Source organism: Pteropus alecto, unplaced genomic scaffold, assembly GCF_000325575.1.
Source record: "Pteropus alecto unplaced genomic scaffold, ASM32557v1 scaffold81, whole genome shotgun sequence".
Lineage (NCBI taxonomy): Eukaryota > Metazoa > Chordata > Mammalia > Chiroptera > Pteropodidae > Pteropus > Pteropus alecto.
Genome location: NW_006433378.1, coordinates 11207358 through 11222509, shown reverse-complemented (window position 1 = coordinate 11222509; position 15152 = coordinate 11207358). Strand labels below are relative to the sequence as shown.

The 15152-nt window shown below is 37.2% G+C and overlaps 1 protein-coding gene and 1 pseudogene across 2 annotated transcripts in view; both read right to left on the bottom strand.

Annotated features, from left to right (window-relative positions):
- Window positions 1-15152, bottom strand: part of CXADR (CXADR, Ig-like cell adhesion molecule) — a 48837-nt gene that overhangs the window by 22159 nt on the left and 11526 nt on the right. For both annotated transcript variants that reach the window (XM_015586518.2, XM_015586517.2), the window contains exons 2-3: window positions 5226-5392; window positions 1095-1299 (exon numbers count right to left, since the gene is read on the bottom strand). In XM_015586518.2, coding sequence (XP_015442004.1) covers window positions 1095-1299; window positions 5226-5392 — 372 coding nt within the window. The remainder of the gene's footprint in view (window positions 1-1094; window positions 1300-5225; window positions 5393-15152) is intronic.
- Window positions 9691-14751, bottom strand: LOC112476819 (annotated as a pseudogene).

The following is a 15152-nucleotide window of genomic DNA, read 5'->3' as shown; positions in this document are numbered from 1 at the left end:
CTCATTTATAAGAAAAGAGTGATATTCAAAATGAGTCTGGAACCCAACACACTTAACCCTAAATTAGTTTTCTAAAACGAAAGGAATGAGGTAGAAGTTGATGTGGGGGAGATCAGCTATGGTAGGGTAGGCAATTCTAGCAATCAGCATTTCCTATGTAAAGTGGCTCTCTAAGTCTCCCCCAAAACCTAACAACTTAAGTCACAAAATGGGAACTTGCTGTTATAAAATAGTGATAGATAGCTGTTTACCTATATGGCGGCCATTGTACTTTTGTGTAAAGTCTACCAAAGTAAGATTTAAGAAGTATATTTATGAGCAATAACCTTTCAGAATTTCTCAATTTAAAGAGGTTTAGAGTGCTTGTGCATGATCACAAACTCTACAGAAAAAGAATAAATGTTGTAGTCTTTGACAGTTTAACTGTTCTAGAGAGAGCTACAAGACACCCTGGTGACCATGTGGCTAATCCCCCACTCTAAGGATGAAAAACAGGGATGCTCATGGAGGCTGAACAACTATGATGTCTAACGGCCTCATCCCAATTCAACATTCCTTCAACCATATTCTGTCTCTTCCATTCTAAGTACTCTGATTGCTCATCATACAAACCTCATTTATTCTTTGGGTAGTTTGAAAAAGTTTAAAGCACACATAACAATTTTGAACTGAATGAGATCAAACAGAGATTTAAGGATAATTATATCTTATCATATTTCAAAAACGCAGGCTGAAGCCCATGAAATGAAGAGGTTCTATTTAATTCTCAGGACAAATCTAAAGACAACGTGGAAAAACAAACAAAACAACCCTGCATCCTCTAACTCCTGGCTGAGGGTTCTTCCTCCATATTACAGAACTTCATTTACTTTCAAACTCTTTTATGAACTGCTCAAAAAAGTCATTTATTTTTTCTATCTAAAAAAAGTATGCTAGCTTTCTGTTTTATGCTCTTTGAGGACATACATGAGCATTACTTCAAATGTTTAAAATTATTACTCTATAAAACTAAGTGTTGTCTCACATAAATACTTCTGCTATCATACTGTGCCCACTCACCCTGTTAATAAGTAACGTTATGACAAATAACTTACCAAGAACTGTCAGCTGAATCTTCTTATTTCCAACACCAGGGGCTTTTTTCACTTTGCACTGATATGTGCCAATATCTGACAACTGTAAATTTGTTACATTTATTGATGCGTCACCAGATTTGAGATCACTACTTGTAAAATGTACTCGTCCTTTCAGATCTTGATAGTAGTTATCGTAAATTTTGTCTCCAGAATATAAAATAATCTAAAAGAAAACCAAAATAAAACAGAGAAAAAACAAAACACACACAAAAAAACAAGCAAACTCTGTCTCATTAAAGGAGCTCTGGACACAGCATGCCACTGTGGGATCCTAAAAACAGTAGGAACACAGTATTATGAGAAAACCTCTAATTATTCAAAGTACACATTAAGAAAACAGGAGGAAGTCAATATGATCCTTGAGTATGGTCACACACTCTAACAAAAAAACAAAAAAGACATTTTTTCTTTTGTCTTAACACTAAGTGGGAGGGGTAATATTTTATATTTGAGGGTTCTAGACTCTAATAAATAAAATCATAAAATAAATCTCTTACGATATGTGTGCCCAGGTTAACAGGACCTTTCTGTAAGAGCAAAGACCCCTTCCTAATTCCACTGAGTTTTCTGAGCCGCTGCTATAGGCTTTAATGGAAATAACCAGAGGCTAAATTTAGAGGGAAAATAAATTCTGTGTTAAATATGACTTAGAATTATAATCGTCAGCTCTAACTATAACTAAAATTAATTTAACACACAATAATTTTTCACATTTGCTAAGAAATGTGAAAATCCTTCATTCTGGTCATCTGAGACCCACGGGTCAAGAAGCAGAGGTGCCAAACTCAAACAATAATCAGAAAACATCCTGTGAATAATTTTTATCTGAGATGTTAATTATGAAGAGTACAATCAGAATAAATATCATCTGTAGGAATTTCTCAAGGGCAGGGACTTGAGTTCTTTTCTGTTTCATCGACTTCCCTACCATGCTAACCCCACTCTTAATTCACTAAATAGCTTTTATTTATATATTAAGTGTCTGCTTCTAGGAAGTACTCCACAGCAGTTTGCTAAGTCAATAAAAGAATCAAGTCGAAGGGTCCACAGCTTACTCTGTAAACACAGCTATTACATCATTTGCTCCACCTTCTCGCCACACCCACTGTCAACTACCACACTGAGAAGTCCTCGAAGGAGGCTGTCATATTTTTCTTTGTATTTAACTTTGGACTGCCCCATAAAGTTCCATCTATTTTTCGATTCCTCTTTTTGCTACACTTTAGTAGTCTTTTGAGGAGGGCCTGACAAAGATGTGGCTCCACTGTTAGTTGCTTTGTAAACTATCTTAGTATTTTCCCACAAAGACACTGTTATAAACAGTAGTTAAGAAATGGGGAACAAACATTTACAAGGCAATTTTGATTCCTCTTTGCCACCAGGCAGGATCTACATTTAATCTTTAGCCTGAGGAAAGAGGTGGCTCTCACAGATCAACTTTTGCAAAGTCACTCAGCTAACATGCAAACCAGATCCCTCTGAGTTGGCACAGTATACGTTTATTAACATTTCTATATGGCTTGTAGATGTACAAAATACTTACACATACAGTATTCCAGTGAATTCTCATCACAATTCTGAGAGGTAGGTTTGTTACCATTTTACACCTCGGGAAACAGGCTTATGGAACATGGGAGGCAGTACAGGATAGTGCAAAGGAAAATAAGGTACAAAATGGGGGCGGGGGGGAAGCGGGGGGTCAGAGCGACCTGGGTTCAAACCCCAGCTGTATCTCTTACTAGATGTGTGACCCTGGGCATGTTCCTTCAAATCTCTGGGCCTTCATTTTCTTCCCTTCATGTGTATAATAATAATCCTCAGTTTAGAGTGTTGTTTATATAATTATATAAGTATATATAATTAAAGTATATGAAATACCACAGAGCACATAGTAAGTGCATAATACATGGTAAATGCTTGCTGACTAAAGAGATCACACAGGGAATGAGGATGGAAATACCTTGGGCTCAGCCCTCCCTGCTCCCCCTGCCTGTTAGAATAAAAATATTAAAATAAAGGCTCATCTAATATATAATGCAGCTAAATTCTATGTAAGCATCTTCTTCTGCACCAGTCTCTCCCTAACCCTTCTATTTATTTTCCTTTGGTGTGATCTTACTGTGTTATCAGTTAGAGACTAGGATTTTAACCCACAAATGGGCACTTAAACCCAGTCCCTGGTTGCTCGCTGTCTCACAAGTCCAGCAGGCAGCAAGGCTACGCCTCTCACTCAGGACAGAGCTCCTTCCATGAGGGGACACACAACGCTATAGGGCACACTGTGCTTCTTGGTCTCTAGAAGCTCCCTGTCATGGAGCCTCACTTGTGAGTCTTAAGCCAGAAGCATCTAAGACTGGTGGTCTCCACTCATTCATCTTAAGCATGGGAACAGAGTCCTAGACTGGAAAGGGAGATGGCACTGCACTTGGCAAGGGTGTGAGGCGTATGCAGGACCTCTGTTCAGGGTGCTGGCACTTCAGGGAAACAGAAAGGGGAAAGTAGAGCAAAGTGAGGAGAAAGGGAACACGGTATCTGGACTGAGTGGACAGAATGAGTCAGGCTCAATTCATTTTGCTTACGGAAACAGAAGGAACTGCCAGCAGCAGAACCAGGGGCAGAGATATGTCCTTGGGGGGAGGTGGCCTTAGTCATTCACGACTTGGGAAAGCACCTTAATTATTTCCTTTACAAACTTCTTTTACTGCCTGGACTTGCCAAAAGTAGTAATGACCTAAGTGCACCGATTCAGCTATTAACTGGCTGAATAACCCCTTATTTTATATGGACTAAAAGTAAAAATAAAATTTCTCATCCAAATACATATACAGTTGACCCTCAACATGGGGTACAGGAGTGCCTTCCCCTACAGTCAAAAATCTGCATATAACTGACTCCCAAAAAGTTAACTAAGAGTGTACTGTTGACCAGAAGTCTTACTGATGACATAAACAGTTGATCAATACAACAACCCCTTATTTTATATGGACTAAAAGTAAAAATAAAATTTCTCATCCAAATACATATACAGTTGACACTCAACATGGGGTACAGGAGTGCCTTCCCCTACATTCAAAAATCTGCATATAACTGACTCCCAAAAAGTTAACTAAGAGTGTACTGTTGACCAGAAGTCTTACTGATAACATAAACAGTTGATCAACACAACTTTTGTGTGTTATATTAGATACTATATCCTTAAAATAAAGGCAAAATAAAATGTTATTATGAAAATCATAAGGAAAAAACATTTATAGCTTTAATAAAAAAAAACCCCACATATAATGGACCCGCGTATTTCAAACTCAGGTTGTTCAAGGGTCAACTGTATTACCACATCCTTCTAAATATTTGGACTTATTTTTCGCTCTCTGGTCTAATATAATTTATTAATATTGATTTTATTATTAATTAAATGTCAGATGAAACTAATATGCAACATTCTAAATTAAGTGAAATATTCTGTACCCTTAAAAGGCAAAGGGTGAGATACACACACACACACACACACACACACACATTTGGAGATGAGATTGGGCAATTTTCCTCCTTTGTGCTACTTTTGGTTTTCCAGGTTTTCTATATTATATTAGGCTCTTATTTCTTTGTAATTAGAAAATATTCTATAACGATATTTTGATATTTAATTTTTTTGACTTAAGATTAAATACTTTATAAATTGCTATTTTGCTATGAAGACTGTTTTGCTTCTTAAGAAATTCATTATATAGGATATTTAACTTGAAGAAATAAGGAAAACAGACTTGAATAATACGTAACGATGTTACTCTATATTACACTTGATAACCCTTTTATGGGTAATGGGATCCTTGTGGTAAAGTTAAAAATTCAATTCTATCAAATTCTCACAGTCTAGTTTACTTGCCATCCCTTACCACACATCATACACATTTCTGCCAATCTACTGTGTCTGCTTCACTCTTTTTGACCCGCACACACTTCCCAATCCAAATTTTCACAAGGTTAACAGGTTCCCATGCCCCCCACACCTATGTGATCAGTGCAGTGATGGGCACCTACGACTAGTTCCACAAGACATCTGCTGAGTGAGCAAGCACTTAGCAAACTTACCACTTGGTCCACCTTCTGATTATCAGCCGGTGATAGCAGCCACTCTATGTCCAGTGGTCCCTGGTCTTCAGAACTAAGAGTGAATTTGCATGGCAAATAGGCAGTTTCCCCTTTGGCCTTTTCAATCATCTGGTCAGGAGTAGTAATACTCAAACTTCTGGTGAAATCTGGAAAAAGAAACATACACATGGACTATGCATCTGCACACTCGGCACTCTCAGCCCACTCAGAAGGGCAAGGATGCACGGGATGAGATTTGGGACCAGAGTAACAAGGATTCAAACTCAATGGTGCAGTTTTTAGTTTATGCCTTTGTAAAAATGAAATGAGAATATTAATCTCTCTCTTATTGAATACAACTTCCTTTAATTAAAAGCACGGTGAACTTCCCACCGTGTTTCTGTTTGTAGAGGCCGTTTTATATGCACGTAGATGTTCAAAACTAAATTTCGCTACTAGTGTCTGAAAGGTCAGTTGTGCCATACTAATTCAAGGCTACATTAATTCATGCTTGCCTCGGTGCCACAAACACACTGGGAATTCTTTGTCACTGGGGCACATGCTGATGAATTTTGACATGTTTTCTGCCAAGACTTCAATTCTAAATTTTTATTAAACTTGATTCCATAATTTTTATTGACTGCTTAAAAATATTTCTAAACTAAGAGAGTAGACCCCAAGAGTTCTCATCACAAGCAAAAAAAATGTTTTTTCTGTTTCTTTTTGTGTGTGTGTCTATGAGCTGACAGGTTATATTTCTAAGCAGCAAATTTATGACAATTCAAAAAGAGAAAACTATCAATTTATATTTTAAATTTACCAAATAGTTGACATCAATATTATCTTTAAAACATTTCCTTCATCCCTTCCTATTTCACTTCTGAAAAAGTCAGTCATATTATATTATTTTTTAAAAGACATCTTAAAATTCCATAACTTATTCTAAAATTTATATAAAACTTCCACTTAGATCAACATTAAAAGACAGAATTAATGCTGAATGGTAATATTTGAAAAATATGTAAAAGCCAAAATAAGATGTCCTGAGCCCCAAACAAAAATTCTAAGAAACTCTTCTGATTGAGTTTGTTAAAGAGATGGCTTAAACCCATTGAAACACTATAAGAATTAAAAAAGTGTCTTCCTTGCTGCTAATTGCTTACAACAAAACTATTCTCTTTTCTATGCATAAAAAGTAGAAATAGTTATTGAGCAAAGTGGCACAATTTCTTGATCTACATAAAAGAAGAAATACCAAGCTATATCAAATCACACACAAAAGCAGGTCTGATAAGACTGAAGTTTAAACAAGCCAACTTGATATACAATGCAAATTTGGTCTATAAATGAACTATCACACGAAACCTAATTTTATTTTACTATTTACATTCTAAAAGTCTGCATAGCACTAGTCTGTCAATCTCTGTTTTTCTTATGAGGACTCGACATTTTCTTACGTATAAATTCAAATATCTAATGTATGTAGAACGAATGTTTCAACTAAACAGTAAACTCCAGAAGCTCTACCATTCAGACCTCTACATCTCTCAGCACGGACTTTCGGGGCTGGATAATGACCTGGAAGAGGCCTGAAGCACTAAGATTATGGTACATGGGTCCTGGCTCTCTCTCCTTCTCTTCCCCTGGTCCCACCAGAAAAATAAACACATTAGAGAAAAACTTAGAGTAAGTAAATTCAAGTCCCAACTCTCCATGACTACACTTTGATGCTACTTTTCAAATGATAAATTCCAACAGAACAGACCAAAATGAAGAATTGTTAGCCATCCCATGATCCTTTCCATTAGCCCTACAAGAAGCTAATACACACTATCACTTGTAAAAATGTTAAAATTAAAGCCAATAGATTAAATATAAGAGAAAAGCCTGATTACATTCAAGACCACTTATATTCCAGCACCATTTCTAAGTTTTTAGCTACATTTAAGTGCACTCCTCAAAGAGCAGATGAAAAATGAACACAAACTCTCTGCTCCCTTAAATCAGAGGCTGGCGCTGTGTGAACTTCAAGGCTAGGCTTCGAGAGGTCTTGCTGCCCCCACTCCTGCCCTCTTGGACCCCTGCCACCTGCCACCAAATGAACAAACCACGTAGGAGAGAACTGAGGTGTTCAACCAACAGCTGCAGCCAGCTGAGAACCCCTAGCCCCGTCCTGGAGCACCCAGGACTTCCCATCCCAGGCTAGCCTAAACCGCAACCCACAGGATGAAGAACTAACGTGATTTTTGTTTTAAACCTCTAGAGTTTGGGTTGGTGAGATACACAGAAAGACTGATGATACACCAACCAAACCCACTGAATTCAACCCTAATTAACATTGCCCCAAAAAGTTCATACTATTCCAATCTGCATTTCATGTCCGCATTTCTATTTGAAATTATATGATTTGATAGTTGTGTATAATATCAAGTGTCTCCTCTGAATATTCAACTCTCCAAATACATACTTTTGATTATTTCTAATAAGCTCAGTTCCATTCCTACCTCATTCACCAAAGCATTCTTCTAGCCTACCATGATTTTTCTCTCTAGCCTACCATGATTTTTCTCTCCCATGAATGCTCACAGTATTTTACTTTTTGCCATCTGTATCACCTGCTTGGCCTTAGCATATGCTATCTTAGAAGTTTTTTTCTTTTCCTTTATAAACTTTATTGTGAAGCTAAGGTAGGCTCCACAGTTTTTTCATATCTTCTAGATGGTGATGAGCTTATCTTCTTCCCATACTACTTTCTATTTTTAAGTGAATTTTTAAAATGCATGTCCTGATTTAACATGAAATCACTAGCTCCATTAGGGATGGAGAAATTGTGGGTACCTCTACCTCCTGTTGTAGCTCCTGAGCAGAAAAGAATGGGTGATAGTTTATTAGTTTGATCAAGTTTAGAAATGCTGAGAGTATTAATCCACCAGAATCTGTTCCTGCTGCTTGAAGATCTCCTTTCTACAGCTACTACAATTTGTCATCTGCATCTGTCTGGATATTAATACTTTATGTATTAAAATAAAAACAATCTGAGTGTGCTCCAGAATGAAAATTTCATTCCAAAACAAATCAAGACATAGCCCAAAATATGGAGGTAGGAATATATGAGAATGAAAATTTGCTATATTAAACTTACTGATTACTGTGCTTTTTGGGTATTTTGTAAAAAAAAAAAAAAAGTTAAACAATACCAGACATATAAATGTGTCTAAATTCAAGTCCTAATCTTGCTCTTAGTACTTCTGGGACAGTCAGAATAAAATTCAACTTAGTTTTCATGACAGGATCTTTCATGCTTTCTTCATACATAAAAATTACTTTATCTTAAAAAGAGTACCTTAGAAAAGTTCCATATGTATAAAAATAATTTAGAAAGATATACCAAACTGTTAACAGCAGTTAGTTTTTGAAAATTTAGATTTTAAGAAAGGTGACTGCCTATTTTTACTTTATATTGAGATTTTCTTAATGTGTGTACTGCTAAAGAAATTTTAAATAGACTATTAAATGGCTTTCAGTATTTTTTCCAAAGAATGTTTAAAACATTTAACTGTTCTTCATTGTGTAGTACTAGAGATGAATTAAAACCTCAAGATCATAAGAAACAGTTATTGGGTTCCCTAGCAACAATGAAGGAGCCTCTTTGCACAAAGGCAATTTTTCAAGTGTTGATGTATGCAACAGTCACATACTGTAGAAGACAAAAAGCAGACACTTGGTCCCATGCAGTGTCTCTAGGGATTCTTTCCTAATACTGCCAATTCTATTTACAGAGCAAAGTGAGTGATAATTTACTTTAAATGACTTGCAGGTTCAAACATAGTCTGAAAACTCAATCAAATAAAAAAAATTTTTTCGTAATTTTATTCAAACATATCCAGAGTGTGATGAAATATGTAGCAGATTATCAACAAGTAGTTGCAGGGTCCATTTAGTAAGTGCTCAGTACTAGATTATATAAACAAGCTGAATCACGCCCCATTTTGGCAGTGACTGAAAAAACATCCTCCAGTTTTCTGCTTGCCTTTTTTAAATCTCCAAATTCCAAATCAGTTGGATCTATAGAGTGTCTCCTCTGCCCAGTCTGACTTCTGACTGAGCATCAGAGTGACAGAGTTCATCAGGCTTTTTTAGTCACTGAGGTTGTCAATCTCCTACTGAGGTCTTCGACTTCTTTCTACCCTGAGAATAGAGAACTGAAGATAATGGAAGGCGCTAGTTCCCAAGAAGGCGAGCAACATTTGCAACTGATAACCTGCCTTGATTTCTTTTTTTTTTTTTTTTTTTTTTCAAGATTAAGCTACATGTTAACCTAGATGGTCTGCGGCTATTTTTTTTTTCCTTCTCGCAATCTTAAAATCATACCAAGCTGTGAAGTGCTTATGAAACTTTGTAGTTGATTAAAAAGAGAAAGAAGTAAATGTGTGAGAACTTTTAATGCTCTTTTGAGTGAGGAAGGCCTTAGAGAAAAATTGAGAAGAAACACAAAAACTATAAAGGGAAAGAAAAATTTCACTATATTAAATATTTTAGGCTAGGAAAATCACCAGTTATTAGCATTCAAAAAACAGTTGCTGAATGAATGAAGGGAGGTTTTCTATTATTTTATCACTGAGGAAAGAAAAGGAATGCTTTGAAACATGTTCCCCATGTATTTACCTATTCCAGCAAGATACAAAATGTGAAGTCTGACCAGTGATGGCATACACACAGGGATTTTAAAGATCATGTCTGTGTGTGGAATTCAAGCAGTGACAAGTGAGATCTTTCCTACCCTGTAGCCCCAGTATTTCGCATTTCATTTTGAAGCCCCAAACCATGCTTCCTGATGGTCATTAGTTTCCCCTAGCAGAGTGAAATTTCAGGTACTCAGCTAGAGATAAAAAATACACACCTCGTAGGCACAAGGACCTTCATATAAGAGAAGGGAAACAGAATCTGGCAGAGATGAGAGATGGTCTATTTCAAAATAGTGAAGAAAAGTTAAGGTGTAATATGGCTAAACGTAGGTGAAAATAAAGGAAGACCTTTATCTAAAAGTTAAAGATGGAACTATAGCACTGAAAGTGTCCTGGTCTGGGACCAACTACACAAGGAAACCAAAGATTAGAGGAAACACAAAGGAATAAAGAGCAGTCCCTATTTGTAGAACACTTGTGTTCCTGCATGCTTTCCCTGTCTGAAATGTCCACCTTTTCTCTTGCTCCACTTTCTCCCACTGTGGGTGCCTGCAGCAGCCATTTATCAAAACTTCTCTTACCTTTAACCTCCTCTCTAAAGTTTTCCCTGATCGCCACAGGCAGTGTTAACTGCTTCCTCCTCTCTGTTACACAACACTCTGCTGGACGTACTTATTTACCTGCCGTACCCTTAAGCACATAGTTTCACTCACTGAACAGGTTCTCAGGGCTTCACAACTGGAGGGTATGTCATGTCCCCAGCCTTACTGAATAAACACCTCCCCCATCCTTTCAACACGCACCTGTGGTTGGAGACAACTGCTAAATTGCAAGTGGGGGTGAGAGCTCGGAGGAGAGGGAAGGCGAAGGAGCTATTTGAAAAAGGAGCAGTGATGGGAGGAGAGAGGGCCACCAGGAGACCCTGTATCCGGGGACACAAAGGGGTGGGACAATGGAACCCAGAGAGGAGATACCGCTCAGAGGGGAGCTGAGGAAGCCTGTCATATGCTGATGGAAGCCAAGACTGATGTTTATCACTTTAATATCCACATTACAAGAAATGTTAACAAATCTGCTAAGAAACTAACATGTACTTTATGTACACAACATACGTTATGTGAATGTGAGAGAAATATGCCATTAAGAAAAACTTTTATTTGTGAATATCCTAAAATCACAAATAGGAAGAAAAGTTGCTTGTCTCTTTCAGCTATTTCTAGGATAACAGGAAGCAGAAAAATAATACACACTGATGGGTGGTTTCTCAAAATATCTGGAGTCATTCCAAAGACGTTAATGAAAAAAGGAAAAAATTTAGAAATAAAAATAAAATGTTTAATTCCAAAATTCTTGCATATTTCTTTGGTTTCTTAGAAAGCACTATGCTGTAATGACCTTAATGTTGGTTGACATAAACAATATTTAATATTGAGGTTTTTGAGAAACGTCAAAGAATGTCTTAGGGTTACTATTATAAGTAGAGAAAACACATTGGATTGGATTGAGTTCAGATCATAGAATTCAGGAACCTGACATAAAAACACAATAGTCAAAAATGATCGACTAGAGCAATGTTAAGAAGTAAAATGGACAAGTCAGGAACTAGTATGTTTAAGGGATTAATTTGGACAAATATAATTTAGTTGTGTGTTTGATAAATAGTACAAATGTCTAGGTTCGCAAGCAAATCCCTGTGATATTCTAAACCACATGCAAAAATGCACCCTCATGTAATCTGGATCGTGCCCCCTCCCCGCTCACCAGAGGCTAACTCCAACCTGTGCAGCCAACTTCCTCCTCACTAGGAAGTTGCTTGGGATTAGCAATATTTAAAAGTCACCTAAATGTATTTCTAGAAAGTAAAAAGAAAAACATTTTAAATATGTTAATACTAGTTAACTACTCCAAGTAGGCTTTTTTTTCTTTTTTAGTTTTTACAAATGTCTTTATTTTAATGAAGCTGGAACAGCAATGTCCATTTAAAACCCGTATCCCAGGCCCAAAAGTACAAATAAAAGCAAAAAGAGCAGTGTTCTGTTATATACACTTCTGCATGCACAATTTTATGAACTGCTAATGAAAACAGAACTTTTCTAGGATCTTCTGAAATTTTTTCTTTAGTCTTAAAATGTTTTCTCTTAGGTGAAACCATTTTTGGACTTAGTCTTTACTCTCACCATATCTGCCATCTTGACTCATCTGTCATATTCCTCTTCCTTTGCTCCAGACACTCAGATTTTGAAAGTAGCTTCAAGTTAAGGAAAGGTCAACTTTTCCACAGTTCAGCTCTCTGAAAAACGTCCATCTGTCACTGAAAGTCATAGTCCCAGAGAGAGGCCATCACACACCTGAACTTTAGGGCTGGTTAGAAAGTCATTACGAAGACCTGCATCAGTCCGTCTTACCACAAGCTTGAAAATGCCCAGTGCCGAAACAGGTGGTCTTGCTGTGCATGTATATAACATTTAAAAATGAGAGAGCACTAAGAAGGGGCCTGCAGTTTGATCATCAAAAATCATCAGCACAATGAAAATAAACAATAATGAACAATGGGCATTAGAATTCAAATTACCAAATGTTTTAATGAGATAGAGTGCCATTTCCATTTTGAACAGCACAGTACAAAAGAACTATTTGTTCCTGATAAACTTCAATCACATCTTTCTCCATTCCCAATTCTTTGGGAGTGTAGTTATCAGCAATTCTCTGACCTTCAAAGAGAAACTTGAATAAACTCACTGGAACACTCCCTGTCTTTGACAGTGTAATTCTCTAAGTTTCTTGAGATGTACTGCCATTTTCACGAGAAGTGACTCCCACTGCTATCCTGTCCAATGACTGAGTCTAATGTATTCTCGTTCCTTCTTATTCTCTAAGTACTCAGTTGAAGGTTTTGCCTCCTGGTCACACATGGTGATGGTGGCTTCACTCTAACTAGGCTTTTAATAATGCTGGAGGACTGAAGAAAACATAGGAAGGTAGAAATTATACTCTTTGCTGTCTAAGAGTTTTGAGTGTTTACTCCCATGTGTGATACTCAGTTCTGTATGTTAATATGTACTATTAGGGCTATTAATACAGTCAGATAAGTTAATAACAATGAGAAATAACATTAAGTATACTTATCTGCTTTTCAATGCGTTTTTTAAATACAAATGCCCAGCTCCCCACTCTCAATGAGAAATGAAAAAGCAGGCACTCAGGAAACAGACTGAGATGGAAACCATCATTTTAATAGTAACTAAAAGTGACTACTTATTATGTGCCAGGTACTTTTCAAAATACTTTACACATATTAATTCTTTCAATTCTCCTAACAATTCTGAGGGAGGTACTACTATTATCCCCACTGTAAAATGAAGGAACAGAGACAGCGGCATCTAAGCTACCAAGGGGAGCAAGATAGAAACCTAGGCAGCCTGGCTCCCAGGCCGCACTCCTCTTGTAAGTAAGCAGTCTATCAGTAAACACCCCTGGACATAGAGATTTTGTTTTAACAACTTATAAACACAGTGTGTTATAGACCCCATTCTAATTACTGTGGTGAGGTGGGTTTGGGATTTATACTATTCCTCTCCTTTAGTCATGTTCTAAGGGGACATTTAAGGTAGCACATAGTTCAGGAGTTTGGGTGAAATAAATACTAGAGGAGGAATCTGTTGTCAGGATTTTCACAAGAAAAGCCTGATCATTTTGGACATGTTGCTTCTCTAGGGCTCAACTTAAATTAAGGATGTTGAACTGAATTATCTATTTCGGATCTAAATATGTTCTGATTTTAGAACATCTATCAATCGACCAACACAAAGCCTTCCCCGGACATCCATCTCCTCCCCCCACAACTCAAAGGCAGAAGCAGCAGTTCTGCCAGTTCACTTCACAAGGGCAGACATTTCTGGAAAATAGTAGCATACTGAATTATGGAAGCGGCTCTGCCCATTAACACTGTGAGTGCTAAACACAGATCTGGGTTCAAATTCAAACTGAGCTTTCTAAATGCTTGGCCACAGGCAAGTTTCTAGCCTTTTTAAGTCTTAAATGTTTTTGTCTGCAAAATAGGAATTAATAAGTAACAATGCCTACTTCGCTGTAGGGATTAAATAAAATAATGCATGTAAAGCATTAGAACAATTCCGACACAAGCTGGTATGATCCTTCCAAATAAACAGTATCTGGTATGACAATTCATCATCTTCTTATAAACCTGTCAATTCTACTAGCATATAAACTACTATAGTGTTTGAGAGGTATCTTTTAATCTTTATCCCTCTCACTTTGCAGTGCCTTCCATATAGTAAGAATTCAAAATCTGTTATGTAAATAAATGACACTGAAATGTATATACTAGGTTTGACGATCAGAACATTATTGGTGTCCCAGGCCTAATCTGATCTAGTTAAGGCTTTGTGCGGGGGTTGCAATGGGATACATCTGACTACAGAAGTTGAAGTATGTGAGTAGAGACAGCTGTGACTGACTAGTGTGTTTTGAGGAACCTGGCTCTTAAGGACAAGAGCAAAGCCGTAGAGTGTGATAGGTGTGCAAAGAAAGTTTGTTTTGAAATGAGAAATGTATAGCATGTTTATAAGTCAAAAGAAAAGAGAATAGAAAGGTTAAAAATACACAGAGTAGAACACTTAGAGACTGAAGGATCAAGACTCCAGGAAAGAATGATACCTAGAATACTGGAGACCAGACACTTTTAAATAAAAATGGAGGGAATGACATAGGATTAATACAATTATGAATAACTGTGGAGGATGTGGAGCCACTGGAACTCTCACAGTCTGTTGGTGGGAGTGTCAACTGGTATAACTCTGGAAAACTGTTTGCCAGTATCAACCATTACTACACTTAGAGCCAATGGGGCCCCAGAAACCCCATTCATGTAGGCGCATGTGCAATGAAACCCACACATGAGAATGTCATAGCATTTTTCGCAACAGCAAAAAAAATGAAGCGATCATCCACCAAAAGTAAAATGAGTAAGTCAACTGTGGTACAAGTGACAACAGAATACCATAGCAATGCAAATGAATAAACTAGAGCAACACAACATGAATGATCTCACCAACAGGATAGTAGGTGAAGTGAGACCAAACACATACACGGTGTAACTTCATTCGTATAAAGCATTAACACTAATCTATATGGTTAGTAATCAGAAGAGAGTGAAGTGACCGGAGAGGGCATGAGGGCACTTCTGAAATGTGGGTTACGTTCTGTTCCCTGATCTGGGTGA